At 38.3% G+C, this 22,234-nt stretch overlaps 2 protein-coding genes across 2 annotated transcripts in view; one reads left to right on the forward strand and one right to left on the reverse strand.

Moving 5' to 3' along the window:
- Positions 1-22,234, reverse strand: part of LOC139943867 (phospholipid-transporting ATPase ABCA3-like) — a 41,376-nt gene that overhangs the window by 1,550 nt on the left and 17,592 nt on the right. The window contains exons 11-19 of the mRNA XM_071940731.1: positions 10,210-10,420; positions 9,146-9,395; positions 7,571-7,731; positions 5,106-6,326; positions 3,981-4,195; positions 3,242-3,538; positions 2,540-2,727; positions 939-1,109; positions 216-406 (exon numbers count right to left, since the gene is read on the reverse strand). Of these exons, the coding sequence (XP_071796832.1) occupies positions 216-406; positions 939-1,109; positions 2,540-2,727; positions 3,242-3,538; positions 3,981-4,195; positions 5,106-6,326; positions 7,571-7,731; positions 9,146-9,395; positions 10,210-10,420 (2,905 nt within the window). The remainder of the gene's footprint in view (positions 1-215; positions 407-938; positions 1,110-2,539; positions 2,728-3,241; positions 3,539-3,980; positions 4,196-5,105; positions 6,327-7,570; positions 7,732-9,145; positions 9,396-10,209; positions 10,421-22,234) is intronic.
- Positions 18,147-21,152, forward strand: LOC139944090 (somatostatin receptor type 2-like). Its single transcript, XM_071941046.1, has 3 exons — positions 18,147-18,384; positions 18,673-18,863; positions 20,190-21,152. Exons 1-3 carry the CDS (start codon positions 18,147-18,149, stop codon positions 21,150-21,152), a joined length of 1,392 nt encoding a protein of 463 aa, XP_071797147.1.

The raw sequence follows: 22,234 nt of genomic DNA on the forward strand, positions 1-22,234 counted from the left end.
TTCAAGTATCGCTCAAGTCAGTTTTTCTTTGTTCAACCCAAAACGATATAAATACAAAGAAAGAACAGAGATATTGACTAAAAGGGAAGTTTCCAACAAAGGGTTCGATAGTTCGGCTGATGGAGCGCCGGTATTAGCACCAGTCATTATTTTTTATGTTCAAAGATAATCCCAAATGATACAAACACAAGTAAAAGGTTAAAATAAAACAATACCAGGGAATTGTTTCTCCATGAAGAGTTTAAGCTGCGTCATATCTGGTACTCCTGCCAGGGATGAAACCTTTGCCAGGACCGTAAATCCTTCACCAAACCGACTCTTGAGATGCTGGGTGCTGCCAAGGCACTTAATCTGGCCGTTGACCATGATGGCAAGACGTGTGCACAGAGCTTCGCATTCCTCCATGCTGGGGATATTAAGCAGAAAATGTCAAGTGAGTGATAAATATTTACAGGAATTTATATCAAGTAATAAACCACAAGGAAAATTGACTAGGTAAATTTTAAATGAATTGAGGGTGAGGTTTCAACAGTTTAACCTCTGATCATTTAACATTTTATCAAGTCAGTTTCCCTTGTGGTTTATTACTTGATATCTGAGACTAAAACTTAAAACCTCAAACTTGTATTGTACACTTGGGTGTGATCCCTGGTTGCCGTTGCCGTTCCCAGGTTGTATCATAAACTTGGGTGTGATTCATGGCTACAAACCGTTAGCGGTTGTAGTATGGCATCTAACTGGCACCCAGAACAAAGATTTTGAAAAAAAGGGAAATCGCCAACATAGGGCTAGATGGCTTAGTTGGTAGAACGCCAGCATGTTCACCGCCAGCATGTTCAGCCTCAAATAAGTAATTCATAACACTAACATTTGTCTTGAAATATTTGATATGACGATGGTTTTTTGGACTAATACAATTTTTTTTCCCATCATCCTACCTGTGTGATGTAAGAACGATGCATCTTCCCTCGTTGCGAACTTGGCAGAGTGCCTTCCATAGGAGTCTTTTAGTGACTGGATCCATGCCAGTAGAGGGCTCATCAAGAAAGACGATCGGAGGGTCACCAATCAGAGCAATGGTGGTACTCAATTTACGCTTATTCCCTCCGCTGGGGGAAAAAAATCAACATTTGATGAAGATTAAGATTATGAACTACGTGGTTTGTATGTGTGGTATTTTTTCACAAAACTTAGGAAAAATAAACAGCGCTTAATACTTAAATGTATCACTGAAGCATGTGTGAGACTTTTCCACAAAATGTGGAAAAATAATGAGTATACAGTAATTAATACACATCAATCATGTCGACGTAATCATAAAAATAAAATAAATTTTTAAATGGTAGCAAATAATTTTACTAGTGGCCTAATTTTGACTCACTAGCAGGAATATTAGCCGTTAACATTAAAATCATAAATGCTACAATATATATCAAATGAAGTATTACATCTAGTAGTCAGTTAAAAACTAAAAATTCTTCTTAATTTACCAATTATTGACAAAATTTACCCTTATAATTTTAATGTTTGCATAGGCTACATATCAACAATTACTGTTTTGACACGGAATCACCTGTCAAAGTTCAGCCTAAGAATTTTTTTTTTTTTTTAAATTAGCTTTTCTACAAAACCACATGAATTATGCATTTTTAAGTGAACCTTCTTTTATAAGACAATAAGGTAAGATAATAATTAGTCAGCCAATGTTAAAAAGTGGAAACCAAAATATTGGAAATTGTAGTGCACCTTGAGCTCTCTATAAACTACATGTACAACAAACAGTTAACAAAGAAGATGAAAAATACAGCAATAGCAGGAGAAACCCGACTTAAGGACAAATTAGGTACCATTAAAAACCTAAACTGCACAAGGATACAAACTGTTGGTAGACTGCACACTACCTTTTAAAGACACTGGACACCTTTGGTAATTGTCAAAGACCACTCTTCTCACTTGGTGTATCTCAACATATGCATAAAATAACAAACCTGTGAAAATTTGAGCTGAATTGGTCATCGAAGTTGCAAGATAATAATGAAAGAAAAAACACCCTTGTCACACGAAGTTGTGTGCTTTCAGATGCTTGATTTCGAGACCTCAAAATCTAATTCTGAGGTCTCGAAATCAAAATATCCTGGAAAATTACTTCTTTCTCAAAAACTACGTTACTTCAGAGGGAGCCGTTCAACCCTATCAACAGCTCCCCATTACTCGTTACCAAATAAGGTTTTATGCAAATAATTTTTTTGAGTAATTACCAATAGTGTGGATGACAGCTGCAGGGTGAAATTCATCCTTCATTATAGATCTAGTGCATTTACACGATCTGTCATAACAAATTGATTCCAGTGGTGGCAGACTAGTACCAGAAATCCACTCTGCTGATTGAACAACAGAATTTTACTTCTGGCCCAAAAGTGGCCTATAGTAAGGGAAAACAGATGCAACCCGACATGAGGAATGAAAACAGAGGAGTAAAGGATGGAGAAGGTCAACAAAAGAGGAATTTTAACACACAAAAGACAACTGTCTTACACACCTGTATGTCTTGGTCAGTTTGTCTGCATACTCTGTTAAGTTAAACATCAACAAGAGTTCATTGACTTTCATATCAATGACGGCTTCCTTCATGCCACGTAGACGAGCGTACAGACGAAGCGTCTCACGTCCAGTCATCTGGTCAATAAGAGCATCAAACTGCGGACAGTAGCCAATGCGTTGCTGAACCTGAGGGTAAAAAAAACAACAATATAAATTACAGATTACAGTCTAAGTAAAAAGGGCCAATTGGGCACGCGCATTTGACTCAAACTCTGGTGTTTCTGATCAGCAGAGTGTGGGTTCGACTCCTAATCTTGACACTTTTATCTTTAAGCAAGACTCTTAACTGTTATTGCTGAGTCCTGTGCGTTGTGTAGTGCACGTGAAAGAACCCAGCATGTATGGCAGTGGCAGCTAAATGTGGCACAGCACCTTGTAAAATCCTTACAATGTGTACATAAATAGGTCTCATAATTCAAAAAGCTTAAAAAAACGGTCTAAAATAAATATTGAAAAGCGCTTTTTTTTCAATCAATACCTTAAAAGAAAGCTTACCACTAATCTATAAAATAAAAAAAAAGCAATTACAAATTTAAATCTTAACTTTCATTCAAAAAGGCCAACAATTAGACCAAGCATCTTTGAGTATGTTGCTTTAAAAGAGGGTCCGCGTTAATTTCCTCTATCGGCAAAAGTGTACCTGTTGAATATCATCTTTGATGTTAAATCCATCCACGAAAGCATCGCCACCCGTCAGCGCTTCATCCCCAGTGAGCATCTTAAATGTGGTGGTCTTCCCTGCCCCATTCACTCCTAGGAGACCAAAGCACTCCCCTGCCGGGATGCCTAGGGACGTGCCTTCAACGGCCACCACCGAAGGCTTGCCCGGGCTGGAGTAGATCTTCCTAAGGTCTCTTAAGATGAGGGTATCCTTGCTGAAGAGGAGCTCGGCTGGTGTGTCTTGGATGCGGGATTTCTCTTCGGCAACATCCTCATCCTGAAAAGGTGAAATTGAAAATAGATTAAAGATGAAGTACAGTGAACCATATAAAAATTACTGACTAACTGTTTTATTGTAATAAAAAAAAATAATGAGGCACTTGGTGTGTTCACATGACGTTTTGGTTGTAGTTTTGTCTCAGATCAAAACATTTCTCATGGATTGCTTTAACTGCTATTGTGCTTGATATAGATAAAAAATTGTTAGTCATTTGCAAGCAAAACGATAAGAAAGTGTAGTGTGTAAAACAGGTGGTCTCTATCAGTCATGCTTGTCGGGAAACATTCACGATGAATGTGAGTGCCCTCAGGTGACACATACCTATATTTTTCGAAACAAAATCCAACATGCGGCTGACGTGAACAGATACGGTTACCATATCCCTACATGTACCTGTATCCGCACGCTTGCAAAACCTCTCTAATAACCATGAACTCACCAACACATTATCAAGCAGCAAGGCGTTGTGGTCATTCTTGGATTTACTGCAGCATAAGTCCCTGATGAAGTATCTGAGTGATCTGAGAAGACCTTCCTCAGATAGGATGACCAGAATGAAATACAGCAAGCCAGTCCCTGCCAGGAACAAAAGCTCTACGCCAATACCTGGGGCCTTCACACCAAGGTAGTTGTCATTAAAGTTGTACAATGGACCTGAGAATTAATGTATAAAATACCATCCAGTTTGGAGTGAATATATTTATATATTTTTAACATAGACATTTTATCAACATGAAAGTATTCAAAGGAATGATACAGAATTGGTTTTTGCTAACAAAACAATTGCAGGCAGTGTAAGCACTGTATGTAATCCACCATATGCATGAACTGACAAAACTGTAGAAGTTTGAGATCAAGCGGCCATATATGGGTCACAAGAAAATAGTGAAAAGTCAATTACACATTTTTCATGACATCGATTTTAAAAGAAAAGGAAGAAGCGTCTCCCTGAGCGATTAACTCCAAACGGGTAATAATATTTATTTCTCATCAAATAATGACATTTCAGACATAGGTATTTCAAGGGATGTTTTGTACCAGATCATCATCATTAGAACATGTAAATTTTATGTAAATATGTGATTGTATAACGATTTGTCTTACCAATTCTGTATTGTTCCTTTAACATTTTCATAAGATGAGTTTAAACGATTTCAAGGCATCGATGTATATTTGGTATGTAGTAACACCGTGTATATTTACTCCTGACGATGGCTAGAGCAGGCTAGTCAAAACGTTGAGACTAATTAAGAACTTACTCTGCAGCAGTGAGGTAAACAGTGAAGTAAATAAGGAGAAGTCCGCTAGGCGAAAGTAGTAGTTCCAGCCGGTTTCCTACCTTCCGCCCAGGGAGCAGTTAACAGGCAGGACAGTTCTTTAAAAACTTACTCCGCAGTAGAAGAGAATCTTTTGAGTTTCAAAAAATCTACTCTGCAGTAGTATAATATGTATAGCACAACAAATTCTCAAAAAAAGAACATAATTTAACCAGCAAGTAGACACAGACACGATGTTACTGCAAACCAAATATATATCACACAAATTTATATTAAACGACACTTACTTGGATCATTTTCACAGAAGAACTTAATCAGAGGATTGGAGTTACAGATCTTCTGCACCTCAGCATTTTGGTAGAAGTCCGAGAGAGCTTTCCCAAGACAGTAGGACGGTGAGAAGGAGAACACCCAAGAAAGAACATCGGAGACATTCTTCAAGTTCAACTCAGGAATTTCTAAGATGTTGACAATCATAAACGCTGTGATACCAAAGATGATGTTGAACATGGTAAGTCGGACAAAGGCTGTGGAGGGGACGGTAAAGAGGAACGAGAACAGGTACATCAGGGGAATAATTGACCAGCCATGGAGCATCAGAAGCATGAAGATCATCAGGGAGCGGCCGTCACCGACATAGGCGTCCACGTTGAATGCGGCAAAGGACACAACAATGAGCACGCACGGCACCGTGTAGTTGATGAGATCCCACAGGAAGGTAGACAACCAGAAGTTGACAGAGTGCACGCCGCTCACGAACTGCACGTGCTTGGCCTTGGTGGTGTTCTCCTTGACCAGGAAGACCACAAAGCTGCTTGCGAGGAACGACATCCCAAACAGCATGTTGAAGGCAATGGTGAATCCAGTGTAGAACTGGTTGGTTAAGTCGTCCTGAGCCTTCTCGTGGATGGTGCGTGGCAGAGGATGGTTGATGGTTGTGACAGTATAGCTGGTATTCAGATAATGCCTCAAGAATGCGTTATCCAACGCACTGAGAGCGGCCGGTGCGGCGTGGTACGGCTGATTGTTGAAAAGTGCTGTCCCGAAGATGCGTTGGTCCTTCACTGCTAGTAATGCAGCTGCGAGATCCTTCCGGTTGAATGACACCAGTTCCTTACTGCCCTCGTGAATTAGGTATGCCATCAGATCCTTATTGAATTCAGTAACGTTATTCACATAAACAGGCTTCTGTTTAAGATGTCGAGCGTACTCCTCAAAACTCGTCCCGACAGCTTTCAGCATCGACTCGTTTACGTTGGAGACAAAGTAAGGCATGTCGGTATGGCCATACGAGGAGATGTCCACAGCTAGCGGAGGAGACTCCCCGAGAGCAGGAAAGGTCTTGGCGGCAATCAGCGCGACCGCGGTCATAGCGAGGGGGATGAGAAGCTGGACGGCCATGATTAGAAGGTTCCTCCAGGTGTGGTACATACGCTTCTGAAACATTGCACGGAACTGCTGCAGGTACAACATGACGCCAGTGTTGCGCTTGGGTAGAGTGACTAGCACTGCAGGAATAGAAGAAATATAGTGTGTGTCATTTTGATATTTTTTTTCTTTTTCTGAATCAAGTCATCAATTAAGTTTTTATTGATTAATTTATTTAGACAGGGTAGCCTTATCAGTTTCACAACTGCTATCCCTACTGTACAAATAGTTAAATTGTAAAATAGTAATATAGTAAAATACAGAGCAGTAAGAAATCTATGAATAATTAAGTAAACTGAAGATAGGCAAATACATGAGAACTTAACTTGACTACTTTAAAACCAGAAGCTTTCTTTTTCATTGATATTGAAATTCCTTTAAAAAAAACCTCTATGAATAGAAAATTCAATTAGTTAAAAAAAAAAATACATATATAAAAAACTTTGGTAGTTGAATTTTTTCAACTAATCTGTATTTGTAAATAATTAATAAATAGTTAAAAAACCAGTTTCTACACAGGGCAGAAGATTTGACATTTGAAGATCAGTCTGCCAAGCCCTGGCAGTGTACATGTACAGTGCCTTTAATAAATATACAACTCAGCAATCAAGGGGCAATAACACTTTTAAGTGTTATTGCAAAGTGTTATTGCACTTGAAATAATGCTAGATAAAAAGTGTTCTTATTATAAAAATTAATTTTGAGGGAGTAAAAAATCCCCATCTCAAGAAATAAATTATCTTATATAATGATATAAAATATATAAAAAAAATTAAAAAAGAAATCAGACAAAAACATTAATAATCACATTATTTAGGCTCAAATCCATTATCCTTTGCTATGTAAGCAATCTTACATTGTAACAACTGATTCTACTGCGAACATGGCGAAACTTAACACAAAATGAGACTCCTTTAAATTATTGTGTCAAGGTTAAAAAAGGCAGTGGACACTATTGGTTATAACTAAAACTAATTATTAGCATAAAACCTTAATTGGTAACAAGTAATGGGGAGCTGTTGTGAAAAACGGCTCCCTGTAAAGTGATGTAGTTTCGAGAAAGAAGTAACTTTCCATGAACTTGATTTTGAGACCTCAGAACTAGATTTTGAGGTCTCGAAATCAAGCATGTGAAAGTACACAACTTCCTGTGACAAGGACGGTTTTTTTCTTCTTCATTATTATCTTGCCACTTCGACGACCAATTGAGCTCAAATTTTCACAGGCTTGTTATTTAATGCATATGTTGAAAACTGTTGATAAGTGAAAATACAGGTCTTTGACAATTACAAATAGTATCCGAGGATAAGAAAAAAAGTCTTACAGTCTGTATCTGAACTTCCTTGCTCAACATCAAGTAACGTCACGCCAGGCAGACCTTCTCCATTTGCATGAGAGGAGAGATCTTTGCCGTTTGCTGCCGCAGCGTCATTGGAGTTAACACTGGAGAGGTTGTGGAGGTCATGGTGCTCTTCCTGATCAACCCTGAACAACAGAAAATAATAATGACAATAATGAATTTAATATATATTTGGTTTGCGGTAACACCATGTTTATTTGCCAGGTACAGTTTGTTCTTAAGAAAACTGTCAGTCTCCTGACGATGACAAGACCAAGCTAGCTGAAACGTTGAGACAAATTACAATAAGAAAACTCACTAAGATAAAGAAGAAGTCCCAACTGAATTACTACCCTATGCCCAGCTAGTAGTTTAAATGCAGGACAGTTCTGTAAAGAAACTCTACCTGGCAAGTAGATATACATGTACATATGGTATTACCACAAACCATATTTATATTGATACCTCACCATGCAAAGCATAAAATATTAAACATGTAATATTATAATGAGTTTTAATAGAGGTTTTATGACACAAAGTTTTGCACTGATACATCGATGCTTACAGGATCCTGTCTAAAGGCCGGTTTATAGTCGGACACGCGACGGAAATCTTGCGCGCAATCTTAAGACTGAGGCCTATAAACCCTGTCTTTTTATGATCACGCGTCAAGATTTCCGACGCCCGACCATCGCGCGACCGACTATAACTCGGCCTTAACACAAAGCTCGCATTTGGGCTTGAGTAAAAATGTTCCCTCTATTATTAGTTTATTGGTGTTTTAATTGGGGATAGCCTTACATCACTATGGCCATGGACAGCCACTTAAGGTGAGGGCTACACTATCGACCCAATTAAACTGCCACCTACTCATGGGGCTGAAACAGGGTTTACTCCCTTTCATAGGGATGTACATACATGTAGGCATGGGTATCATCCGATAGGAGCCTGGCTAGTAGAGCAGACTGCACTATCTTCTAAACTTTTAATGAAGCAATTATGGTAAAAGCCTTGCACGGGCACACATGTCATGACCTGGTATCAATCTCACATTCTGCTGAGCTCGGGTACGGTAAACTAGACACGCTACAACAACAGGCCAAACCATCACGTAGAGATAAACTAATGAACATTGTTCAGAATGCCCACAAGATAGTACCATGAAATTGGGTTCATTTAAGAATCTCTGAGGTACAAATGTAGTACCATGAAGTTGGGTTCATTTAAGAATCTCTGAGGTACAAATGTAGTACCATGAAATTGGGTTCATTTAAGAATCTCTGAGGTAGTACCATGAAATTGGGTTCATTTAAGAATCTCTGAGGTAGTACCATGAAACTGGGTTCATTTAAGAATCTCTGAGGTAGTACCATGAAACTGGGTTCATTTAAGAATCTCTGAGGTAGTACCATGAAACTGGGTTCATTTAAGAATCTCTGAGGTAGTACCATAAAATTGGGTTCATTTAAGAATCTCTGAGGTAGTACCATGAAATTGGGTTCATTTAAGAATCTCTGAGGTAGTACCATGAAATTGGGTTCATTTGGGGTTGATATTTACTTTAAGAACACCTCCTCCATGGTAGTGACTGAGGCACCGTAACTGTTGATACCCAAGCTGTCTCGATTCGTCTCCAGATCGGTGAAGAGCTGTTCAAACTGACCCACTGATTCCTCAGGGAGAACAAACGACAGCTCCGTGCCGACGTCGCTCTCCTTGTGCATACCGGGTACATGGTGCGCAATCAGTTCGGTCACGCGTCTCACGTCACAAGAATTTGCTTTGGCAATGGTCATGTGATAGCCAACACCTAGCAATGAAGTAAAAATAGTACAAAAAAAGTTAACACATGAGGGAGTGTTGTTTTATTCTATTTAGTGTTGTTGCAAAAACAACTGTACACCACAGTAAGTGGTATGACTTTTGTGGATTTTTTGAAGAAAATAATGAGAAAGAATTCAATGACACTGTGTATGCATTCTTTTACAGACGTCTAGCTGAGCCTAGACACGACCTTAGTGAGGCATTATAATTTGAATCTAAAGCCTGGTTCATACTTTCTGCGAATGCGAATGCAATACGAATGTTGACGTCACAAATTCGCAACAAAATTTGCAGTTGAGTTGAGCTGTGCTCAACTCTCTTGCGAATATGTGAGTTGTGATGTCGCAGGAATTATGAACCGGGCTTTACTAAAAAGTTACTTAAAGGCACTTTAAAGGCACTTTACTCAAAATAATTGTTAGCATAAAAACTTATTTGGTAATGAGCAATGGAGAGCTGTTAGGAGTATAAAACATTGTGAGAAACGGCTCCCTCTGAAGATATAGTTTTTGAGAAAAGGGTAATTTCTCACTCAAATATCAAAGGCTTCAGGCCTGAAGTCTTTTAATATTTCTTTTGGCATCTGAAAGCACACACATTTGTGCAACAAGGGTGTTTTTTCCTTCATTATTCTCTTGCAACTTAGATGACCAACTGGATCCAAATTTTCACAGATTTGTCTTTTGTGCATATGTTGGGATACACCAAGTGAAAATACTGGTCTTTGACAATTACCAAATGTGTCTAGTGCCTCTAATCAGCGAACACAAAAAGAAGAAACGAATACAAAAAACACTCACCATATTTCTTCTTGAGAAAGAGTGAAGTTCCAAAACACTGGAGTTCCCCATTGGCCATGATGGCAATGCGATCACCCAGTAGGTCAGCCTCATCCATATGGTGAGTGGTCAGGAGTATGGTACGGCCATTACGATGCTGCTGCAGAAGATCCCAAGTAAAACGCCGGGCTGAGGGGTCCATGCCAGACGTTGGCTCATCTAACATCACCACCTGAACACAAAAAACAAGGAGTTGCAATTGATTTAGAACAGTTTTTTTACAGTTTTTATTCTGTTATTTTAAAGATATTGCTTCAAATTCATTACTTTGGAGGACCATCTTTGGAAGCAGCTAAACTCAAATACCTCGTGTGCACAGCAAGACACAGGTTACTTGCCAACAAATATCTTGCACATTGTTTGCCACTGGTTCCCCTGATTCTAGTTTACAACAGACGGATACGCTGACAAAGCTACTTAATCAATTATGCTGGTCCTAATAGTGAATACTCTGAAAATAAAACAGATTGACTGGGCAACAGGACAGCAGCGTGGAGTTAATGAATGAGCTGTCATCTGGTAAACAAAAACCACTCATTAATTTTCTATTAGGGAGAGGAAGTGATTCTTCTAATTAAGGAAAGGCGAGTGCTTTATTACAGCACAAAATAAACCTCATCTACCACACACGAGCCTGCCTTCATCAAGTGAACAGCTAGAGTACAGTACAGTATCCACCCAGACAACTTATACATCAAGCTGTAAGACAGCAGAGATGGCTGAAACTCATCAAATACTCACTATCTTAAGGATCCTGATGCCACTTGTTGGGAGTATTGGATTTGTTGGAACTGTTCTTGTATGTGTGACTATAATCTACGCCAAGAAACTGCATAATGTGACCAATTTGATGATACTCAACCTCGCTGTTGCAGATACATTAGTCTCCGCAGTTGCTCCTCTATACCCGTTTCTTGCTGTGAACTTCAGACTAAATGTGTCGAGTCCGACAAGTACTATCACCCAATGTACAGCAAGTGGACATTTCAACTTTATTAGTTTCTTCACTTATCTTTCCTTTTACAACTGTTTCAGCACCCAATCTGTTCTCAGTCTCACTTTGTCCAACTTTGAACGATTTATTGGAATCAGTCGACCTTTGCAGTATATAAACTACTTCACTAGAAGAAAGATCACGCTGTTGTTACTTGCCGTTTGGGTAATTCCTGTTATGGCGCACATCCCTCAAACAGTTTTCATCATGCGATCATATACAACAGGAAATTGTTCACATCAAATAGCTTATAAGGAAAACGAGGTGCTAAACGTCATGGGAACGATGTTACTCCTTCTACCCATTGCAGCTACAATTTGGATGTACATCAGAATCCTCATCAACCTGAAACAAGGAGCAAGAAACCTAGAAGAGCAAGGAATCCAGGGCCCAGCTCAAGAACTTCACCAAGCTCACAGGAAAGTCACCAGCACTCTTGCTATCATCACTACAGCTTTCTTCATTTTGGTCTTGCCTCGAGCAACATGGCAGTCATTTTCCTATTTTTTGTATAAAAGCGACACCTTTTCCACTACCAATGTATTAATATGGGCAACATTAATGTTCTTATTATTATTGAATTCTGCCATCAATCCAGTCTTATACGGATTCAAGTATGAACAGCTGAGAAAAGCATTCATATCCATGGTGTGTAGATGTAACCAACAAAGACAGCCAAACCAAATTGGTCCGCTGTGATCTTAAAAAAATACTATTCAATAAGTCGTGTGCATCTGTCCAAATCAGCCATTCCATTGTGACTCGCGTGACAATCTCACTGGTTTTTCAACTTTTGAAAGATTTATATTCCAAAATATAACACATGGCTCTCATGTAACTCAATTTATATAAACTTAGTGAAGAGCCCTATAATAAAAAATAAAAAAGGAAAACAAATTGTGAAGGTATCATGTTTTTATAGGAGTTCCAAAAATGTGACTCGCGTGACTGCCAAAAAATGAAAGGTGTTGCATCCCTGTATGCCGTTGCCCATTCGTGAGAACTCAGAGGAACTTTTTAGTTCCGGATCACTTTTTTTTCAAGTACAAGAGAAGCACTATATTATACTATAAAAAGTACAAAATAAAAAGATTTAAAGAAATTGAAAATTTGTTAAATGCAACGTGACTCGCGTGACAGAAGTTTGTGACTCGCGTGACAAGTGAGAAAATATACAACAACTAAACAGGATACTGCATAACAAGAACAATTTATTTCATTCAGAACACTCAGAACTTGAAATTGAATCTTTTCATCAAAGGAAGAAACACCTGAAGCAACATTTAAAGGAAAAATAATCTGAACAGGCTTTGACTTAAACATGGTAATGTTGGGGTGGTTCTGATAAGAGTTGGTGGTTTAACGACACTGTCTGGTCGAAACGCTGAGTTGTTGCACCACCAGTTCTTTTCAGAACCACTCAAACTCATAGAGAGAACCTTTACTAGAAATTATTATTTGTGATAGGGGAAAGGACTTTTTTCTCACTGCGCTTGGCAGAGTAGGTTGATAAGAAACCACAAATTTTCGTGTCAAGTTCTAGCATTAGATTGTGTTAGGCTGAGTACATGTAAATCTGTTAAGTAATTTCTTTATTGATGCCCCCCTCCAAATCTTACTTGAGAATACTGTCTTAAAATACCCAGTTTCATCAAACATTTTTGAATGTTCTTGTTTTAAGTTTATCATTCCTTGTATTATTTAAAAAATGCAGGTAAATTATGCAGACGTGAGCACATTGTACAGTGGAGTATGCAGTGTACATGTAGTTCAACATGATCTGCTGACAGTGTGCCAAGTTATAATTGTACACTGTAATAATTCCTTGTTCTAACAAAAATTTATAAATTCAGGGGCATAGTAATATGTTCCAGTGGGCTGGAGGTGCTTTTGTAACATTCCATAGACATCATCCCCAGAATACTTTGGTAGCTTTTGCTAACCACGTGCATTAAGTGCATTTGCCGTGACTCGCGTGACAAACTCGAGGGTGTTTTTTTTTTTTTAAGTAGAAGACCTAGGTAAAAAAAACTAATTAATTCTTGAAAGACCCTTTGAAAAGACCACTATTATGAGATAGAAGAAAAAAAATGTTGAGGGTCTATAATAGGAAAAATACTATAATCATTTTATTTGTGACTCGCGTGACAGTAAAACGAGGGTAAAAACTAACTCCCATTTTTCAAAAGTTAATATTTCAAAAAGGCATTTTTAATTTTGGCTGTCCTTACTAATGACTCTTTGTTGTTTATACATAATGATTAAATCTGAACACCTATTGTTTCATGATTTTTTTTTCGAAACCTGAATTTCAAGGATTTTTCAGACTTTTGTGTACACTTTTCCCCTTTACTCCCAAGGCTGTCGCAAAAACAATAAAGAATATTTTTATAAAGTCTTTTTAGAAGAAGAAGCACTAGGTGTTCTTGTTTCAAAATAAATGTAAAAACTTCACTGATAACCATTTTAATTTTTTTACTATGAAGCGCAAATACCACGGAATGGCTGAAATGGTTATGAACATCAGTCTCGTAAGTGTGGAGTGCCACAAGGCTCCATTCACACCATCTCGAAAACATTGACAGTAGAAAACCAACCCCAAAATAGCTCCCCGCTACAATCAGAGAGACAACTTCTATCATCATACTGGTTGTTTCTGCAATCTACATTGTAGAGAATGGTGATGACTTTACTATTTCAAAAACAGGATCCAACTTTACTTCTTAGACAGTTGTACTTTAATTGAATAGAAATAAATCTTTGACATTGGACATTTTAATGGAGACTATTAAAAGCCCTGAAAAGAAGGACAAGTTCTCTGATGATTTGAGCACGAGTATTATTGGCAGAGTGAAGAAGTCTTTTTTTTAATAAACACATCAAAGAATGCCCTAACTGACCTTGGATTATGGACTCAATATTTGCTTTGCTGTTGTTGCTACCTTTTGTTTTCTTGTTTGTTGTTGTTGTTGTTTTTTGAAAAAAGTACAACAAATCAGCTATTGAACATGTTTTTCAGAATTTTGATTAACATTTTAATTACTTAAAAGTAATTCCCTTTCTATTGACCCATTTCACCTGACGTCATCATCAGAAAAATCTTGGATGCGCCATACTGGTGGGCAATTTCACTGTGCGTTTTCATATATAACTCTATGCATAGAGTATGCTGTGTGTTATGCAATAGAGTGCGCATTTTTGGCGACGCAGCGTTAATACACGTAAACCTAACTGCCCACCAACATGGTGTGCATGGCATCAGTCGCCGCGTGTGACGCGCATGCAAGGGGTCAATACACAAATCACAACTTCTGTTATGAAGAAACAGGTTACCATCCAAGAAATAGAATTTTCTTTTGTTTGTGACTGGTTCCCCTAAAATTAGTTCGAAACAGATGAACAAAACTACTTATGAAAGTTGATCAATTTAATATGATGCTGGTCCTAATAGTGTGTACTCTGAAAATAAAACAGATTGACAGAGCAAACAAGACAGAGGCAATATCTGGTCGTGGACTTAATGAGCTGTCATCTGGTATACAAAAACCACTCATTAATTGTCCATTAGGGAGAGGAAGTGATTCTTCTAATTAAGGAAAGGCCAGTGCTTTATTACAGCACAAAATAAACCTCATCTACCACACACGAGCCTGCCTTCATCAAGTGAACTGTACCATCCAAGAAATAGTATTTTCTTTTGTGACTGGTTCCCCTAAAATTAGTTCGAAACAGATGAACAAAACTACTTATGAAAGTTGATCAATTTAATATGATGCTGGTCCTAATACATGTACGTAGTGTGTAATCTCTGAAATTAAAATTGATTGACAGAGCAAACAAGGCAGAGGCAATATCTGTTCGTGGACTTAATGAGCTGTCATTTTGGTATACAAAAACCACTCATTAATTGTCCATTAGGGAGAGGAAGTGATTCTTCTAATTAAGGAAAGGCGAGTGCTTTATTACAGCACAAAATAAACCTCATCTACCACACACGAGCCTGCCTTCATCAAGTGAACAGCTAGAGTACAGTACAGTATCCACCCAGACAACTTATACATCAAGCTGTAAGACAACAGAGATGGCTGAAACTCATCAAATACTCACTATCTTAAAGATCCTGATGCCACTTGTTGGGAGTATTGGATTTGTTGGAAATGTTCTTGTATGTGTGACTTTAATCTACACCAAGAAACTGCATAATGTGACCAATTTGATGATACTCAACCTCGCTGTTGCAGATGCATTAGTCTCCGTAGTTGCTCCGCCATATCCATTTCTTACTTTGAACTTCGTACTAAATGTGTCGAGTCTGACAAGTACTATCACCCAATGTACAGCAAATGGACATTTCAACTTTATTAGTTTATTCACTTATCTTTCCTTTTACAACTGTTTCAGCACCCAATCTGTTCTCAGTCTCACTTTGTCCAACTTTGAACGATTTATTGGAATCAGTCGACCTTTGCAGTACACAAGCTACTTCACTAGAAGAAAGATCACGCTGTTGTTACTTGCTGTTTGGATAATTCCAGTATTGGTGCATATCCCTCAAACAGTTTTCATCATGGGATCATTTAAAAAAGGAAATTGTTCAATTCAAATAGCTTATCAGGAAAACGAGGTGCTAAACGTCATGGGAACGATGTTACTCCTTCTACCCATTGCAGCTACAATTTGGATGTACATCAGAATCCTCATCAACCTGAAACAAGGAGCCAGAAACCTAGAAGAGCAAGGAATCCAGGGCCCAGCTCAAGAACTGCACCAAGCTCACAAGAAAGTCACCAGCACTCTTGCTATCATCACCGCAGCTTTCTTCATTCTTGTTTTGCCTGGAGCATTCTGGCAGTCATTGTCCAACTTGTTTTATAAAAGTGGCCCCTTTTCCACTACCAATGTAATAATATGGGATGTTTTAACATTCTTAACATTATTGAATTCTGCCATCAATCCAGCTTTATATGGATTCAAGTACGAGCAGCTGAGAAAAGCATTCATATTCATGGTGTGTAGATGTAACCAACAAAGACAGACAAACCAAATTGGTCCACTGTGATTTAAACACTACTCAAATACTTTAAAATTGTTCATGTGTAAAATAATAACAAATTGACTTCAATAAGTGTGCATCCGTGAAACTGGTTCTGAAAACAAGTGCTCCGAGTGTAGTGCCACAAGGCTCCATTCTGGGGCCTCTTTCTTTTCACAACATTCATTTTACCATTCAACAAAATTGCACACCATTATCATGTATAGTTTTGTCTTCACATAGACGACACACAGATAAACCTTGCCCATAATAGTGCTGACTGAACTGTTTACAGATCAAGGAAGTGCACACCTTACCAGTCCTTAGACAACTACAATCAACAATGGCTCTTTATCAACAATGGCTCTTTGTTTCAAGGAGAATCAGGTATAAAAGATCTGTCTTGACTGTACTCAAGATTCTTCATGAATGTAGCCTGCACTTTCTCATAGAACTATTTGCCATATTAGGGACCGCTTATCACAGCACATTGTAAAGTCAAAAGGATCAATGCTAGTTTAAAGAACCGTGAACAATTCGCTATGGGGATCAAAAGTTGTTGAAGCTGCTTCTGTCCTTTGGAAAGACATTCTGCACATACATACACTGGGCTTTTATTATAGAGCGCCATTCCATTAAGACCACAGGGCTTTAGAGGATTTGGGTACTTTTTGCAACACCAAAAACAATGTCCATAGATTCACATCGAACTCCGCCAAAGACAATGACAGTAGAAAGGTAACCCCAACATAGCTTCCTGCTACCATCAGAAAGACAACTTCCATCATCATACTGGTTGTTTCTGCAATCTACATTGTAGAGAATGGTGATGACTTTACTATTTCAAAAACAGGATCCAACTTTACTTCTTAGACAGTTGTACTTTAATTACATAGAAATAAATCTTTGACATTTGACATTTTAATGGAGACTATTAAAAGCCCTGAAAAGAAGGACAAGTTCTCTGATGATTTGAGCAAGAGTATTATTGGCAGAGTGAAGAAGTCTTTTTTTTAATAAACACATCAAAGAATGCCCTAACTGACCTTGGATTATGGACTCAAAAATTTGCTTTGCTGTTGTTGCTACCTTTTGTTTTCTTGTTTGTTGTTGTTTTTTGAAAAAAGTACAACAAATCAGCTATTGAACATGTTTTTCAGAATTTTGATTAACATTTTAATTACTTAAAAGTAATTCTCTTTCTATTGACCCATTTCACCTGACGTCATCATCAGAAAAATCTTGAATGCGCCATACTGGTGGGCAATTTCACTGTGCGTTTTCATGTATAACTCTATGCATAGAGTATGCTGTGTGTTATGCAATAGAGTGCGCATTTTTGGCGACGCAGCGTTAATACACGTAAACCTAACTGCCCACCAACATGGTGTGCATGGCACCAGTCGCCGCGTGTGACGCGCATGCAAGGGGTCAATACACAAATCACAACTTCTGTTATGAAGAAACAGGTTACCATCCAAGAAATAGAATTTTCTTTTGTTTGTGACTGGTTCCCCTAAAATTAGTTCGAAACAGATGAACAAAACTACTTATGAAAGTTGATCAATTTAATATGATGCTGGTCCTAATAGTGTGTACTCTGAAAATAAAACAGATTGACAGAGCAAACAAGACAGAGGCAATATCTGGTCATGGAGTTAATGAGCTGTCATCTGGTATACAAAAACCACTCATTAATTGTCCATTAGGGAGAGGAAGTGATTCCTCTAATTAAGGAAAGGTGAGTGCTTTATTACAGCACAAAATAAACCTCATCTACCACACACGAGCCTGCCTTCATCAAGTGAACAGCTAGAGTACAGTACAGTATCCACCCAGACAACTTATATATCAAGCTGTAGGACAACAGAGATGGCTGAAACTCATGAAATACTAACTATCTTAAAGATCCTGATGCCACTTGTTGGGAGTATTGGATTTGTTGGAAATGTTCTTGTATGTGTGACTATAATCTACACAAAGAAACTGCATAATGTGACAAACTTGATGATACTCAACCTCGCTGTTGCAGATGCATTAGTCTCCGTAGTTGCTCCGCTATATCCATTTCTTACTTTGAACTTCGTACTAAATGTGTCGAGTCGGACAAGTACTATCACCCAATGTACAGCAAATGGACATTTCAACTTTATTAGTTTCTTCACTTATATTTCCTTTTACAACTGTTTCAGCGCCCAATCTGTTCTCAGTCTCACTTTGTCCAACTTTGAACGATTTATTGGAATCAGTCGACCTTTGCAGTACACAAGCTACTTCACTAGAAGAAAGATCACGCTGTTGTTACTTGCCGTTTGGGTAATTCCAATAATGGTGCATATCCCTCAAACAGTTTTCATCATGGGATCATTTAAAAAAGGAAATTGTTCAATTCAAATAGCTTATCGGGAAAATGAGGTGCTAAACGTCATGGGAACGATGTTACCCCTTCTACCCATTGCAGCTACAATTTGGATGTACATCAGAATCCTCATCAACCTGAAACAAGGAGCCAGAAACCTAGAAGGGCAAGGAATCCAGGGCCCAGCTCAAGAACTGCACCAAGCTCACAAGAAAGTCACCAGCACTCTTGTAATCATCACTACAGCTTTCTTCATTTTGGTCTTGCCTCGAGCATTCTGGCAGTCATTTTCCTATTTTTTGTATAAAAGCAACACCTTTTCCACTACCAATGTATTAATATGGGCAACATTAATGTTCTTATTATTATTGAATTCTGCCATCAATCCAATCTTATATGGATTCAAGTACGAACAGCTGAGAAAAGCATTCATATCCATGGTGTGTAGATGTAACCAACAAAGACAGCCAAACCAAATTGGTCCACTGTGATTTAAAAACTGCAGTTCTCAATGAGTTGTGTGCATCTGTTACAGTAGTTCTGAACATTAGTCTCTTGAGTGTGGAGTGCCACAAGGCTCCATTCTAGGGCTAGTTCCCTCACAATATCTACTTTACCATTTGACAACATTGCACACCATTATCATGTCCAGTTTTGAGTTGTCCTCAGATCGAGGAAATATGAACACATCTGATCGGTCTTCAGACAGCGACATTGGCTCCCTGTTTCAAGGAAAATCATGTCTAAGATCTATCTTTACTGTGTTCAAGATTCTTCATGGAGGGGCCCTGCAAGTTTATTGTTTGTGACTGATTCCACGTGAAGAACTTCCCAACAGACAAATATACTCAAACTATGTGGAACTACGTGGACACTTGTGTCCTTAAGCAAGACACTTAACCATTGCTTCTTCCTTAGGATGGGACGTAAAACTGTTGGTCCTGTGTGTTGTGTAACACACGTAAAAGAACCCAGTGCACTTGTCGAAAAGAGAAGGGGTTCGCCCTGGTGTTCCTGGCTGGATTGGCAGCATATTGCGCCACATCACCATGTAAACCATTACATTCAGTGTGCTAAGGATTAGGTCTCATAATTAAAACTTCATCCAACTCACCTTGCTGTAAATACTTGGCGCTTTGTATCATTTGGAGAAAGGCGCGTTATCAATATGGTTATTATTATTACTTATTAAGTTTGGCTAATTATAATCTGATGCTGGTCCAAATTATGACTAATATGAAAATAACGCAGATTGACAGAGAAAACAAGACAGAGACGTGAACTTAATGAGCTGTCATCTGGCGTACAACAAACAGTGATTAACTTTGTATGAAGAGTTGACACTACTAACCAAACAACGATTTGTATTATATTGCCACACAACATTAACTGTGTGCTTTATTACAGCACAAAAAAATAATTGTATCTACAACACACGAGCCTGCCTTCATCAAGTGAACAGCTAGAGTACAGTACTATCCACCCAGACAACTTATACATCAAGCTGTAAGACAGCAGAGATGGCTGAAACTCATGAAATACTCACTATCTTAAAGATCCTGATGCCACTTGTTGGGAGTATTGGACTTGTTGGGAGTATTGGATTTGTTGGAAATGTTCTTGTATGCGTGACTATAATCTACACCAAGAAACTGCATAATGTGACCAATGTGATGATACTCAACCTCGCAGTTGCAGATGCTTTGGTCTCTCTATGTATTCCATTAGGACCATTCGCTTCTTTGAATTACATACAACATGTGTTGTACCCATCAAATAACAGCACCCAATGTACAGCAACCATACTTTTCCAATTCAACAGCAGTTGGATTTGTTATTTTGTTATCAACAGTTTTGGCGCCCACTCTGTTCTCAGTCTCACATTGGCCAATTATGAACAATTTATTGGAATCAGTCGACCTTTGCAGTACACAAGCTACTTCACTAGAAGAAAGATCACGCTGTTGTTACTTGCTGTTTGGATAATTCCAGTATTAGTGCATTTGCCTCAATTGCTCATCACTGTAGTCCAGTATAGAAGAGACAATTGCACAATTGTAGAACTACAAGAACCTTTAGTGATTGGCATTGCAGCAATGCTGTTGCTCCTTCTACCCATTGCAGCTACAATTTGGATGTACATCAGAATCCTCATCAACCTGAAACAAGGAGCCAGAAACCTAGAAGAGCAAGGAATCCAGGGCCCAGCTCAAGAACTGCACCAAGCTCACAAGAAAGTCACCAGCACTCTTGCTATCATCACCACAGCTTTCTTCATTCTTGTTTTGCCTGGAGCCATTTTGTTTGTTATCTATTTGGCATTTTCTCCATTTGGCAATTTGTTCATTTATCTAGATAGAGAATGGAGGTGGAATGTGGTCAATCTCTTGACAGTAATGAATTCTGCCATCAATCCAGTCTTATATGGATTCAAGTATAAACAGCTGAGAAAAGCATTCATATCCATGGTGTGTAGATGTTACAAACAGAGACAGACAAACCAAATTGGTCCATTATGAAGCTTTAAACAATACTCAATTGTGCAACATTATGTGTAGAATAATAGCCAAGAGACCTCATTACTTAGACAGAAATCATTAAACATTTAGATAAACAAGTTATTGAAGTGTAGCATTATTTAGGAACCTGCATCTGATATTTTTTCATTTACCATCAATGAACACAAATATTTGTGACCTTTTCATGATTTCACTTTTTCGTGGTTCAAAGACACTGGACACTCTTGGTAATTGCCAAAGACCAGTCTTCTCACTTGGTGTATCTCAACGTATGCAAACGAAGCTGTGAAAATTTGAGCTCAATTGGTTGTCGAAGTTGTGAGATAATAATGAACAAAAAAACACCCTTATTGTCACATGAAGTTGTGTGCGTTTAGATGGTTGATTTCGAGACCTCAAATTCTAAATCTGAAATCTCGAAATCAAATTCGTGGAAAATTACTTCTTTCTCGAAAACTACGCTACTTCAGAGGGAGCCGTTTCCCACAATGTTTTGTACTATCAACCTCTCCCCATTACTAGTCACCAAGTAAGTTTTCATGCTTAAAATAATTATTTTGAGTAATTATAAATAGTGTCCACTGCCTTTAATGTTTTAGTTTTTCTCATTAAAAAGCGCCTGGGAACAGTTTTAAAATGGCTTTGTCGCGTTATAAATGTGTTTTATTATTATGATTATTAGTTATTTTATCTGTTGATTTTGTGCATCCCTTGAGCGAACTTGGATCAGTAACCAACAAAGACAGCCCAACAAAGTTGTGGTCCACTGCGACTGATTAAACACTACTGTCCATTCAGCTATCAACCCATTTGATGTATGGAGTGTCATGGTCCAGCAGTCTGGTGCACTGGACCTATGCTTTAGTGTTAACAGAGTTTGGGTGTCAGAATCTGTGCTCTTTACATCACATTGAACCGGTTCTCGTTCTGAAAAGTGTAGCCAAACTGGCTTTAACTGTGGGCAGGGAGTGGACATTTATAGCGCGTTCCTCCCATTCACAGACAGTTCGGAAGGTACAAATCGTGTCGATACTGGACCAATTGCATAACTTTAGCAATAGAGTCAACGTAGATAATTAAGA

The sequence above is a fragment of the Asterias amurensis genome, chromosome 11 (assembly GCF_032118995.1).
Source record: "Asterias amurensis chromosome 11, ASM3211899v1".
In the NCBI taxonomy this organism is placed as follows: domain Eukaryota; kingdom Metazoa; phylum Echinodermata; class Asteroidea; order Forcipulatida; family Asteriidae; genus Asterias; species Asterias amurensis.

Excerpts from the sequence above, each read along its gene's own strand:
- LOC139944090 (XM_071941046.1), top strand. The coding sequence starts at position 18,147 with ATGGCTGAAACTCATGAAATACTAACTATCTTAAAGATCCTGATGCCA. Across the intron at positions 18,385-18,672 it reads AAATGTGTCGAGTCGGACAA|CTTATCGGGAAAATGAGGTG; the intron begins GTACTATCACCC and ends CAATTCAAATAG. Across the intron at positions 18,864-20,189 it reads AGAAAGTCACCAGCACTCTT|ATCCTGATGCCACTTGTTGG; the intron begins GTAATCATCACT and ends ACTATCTTAAAG.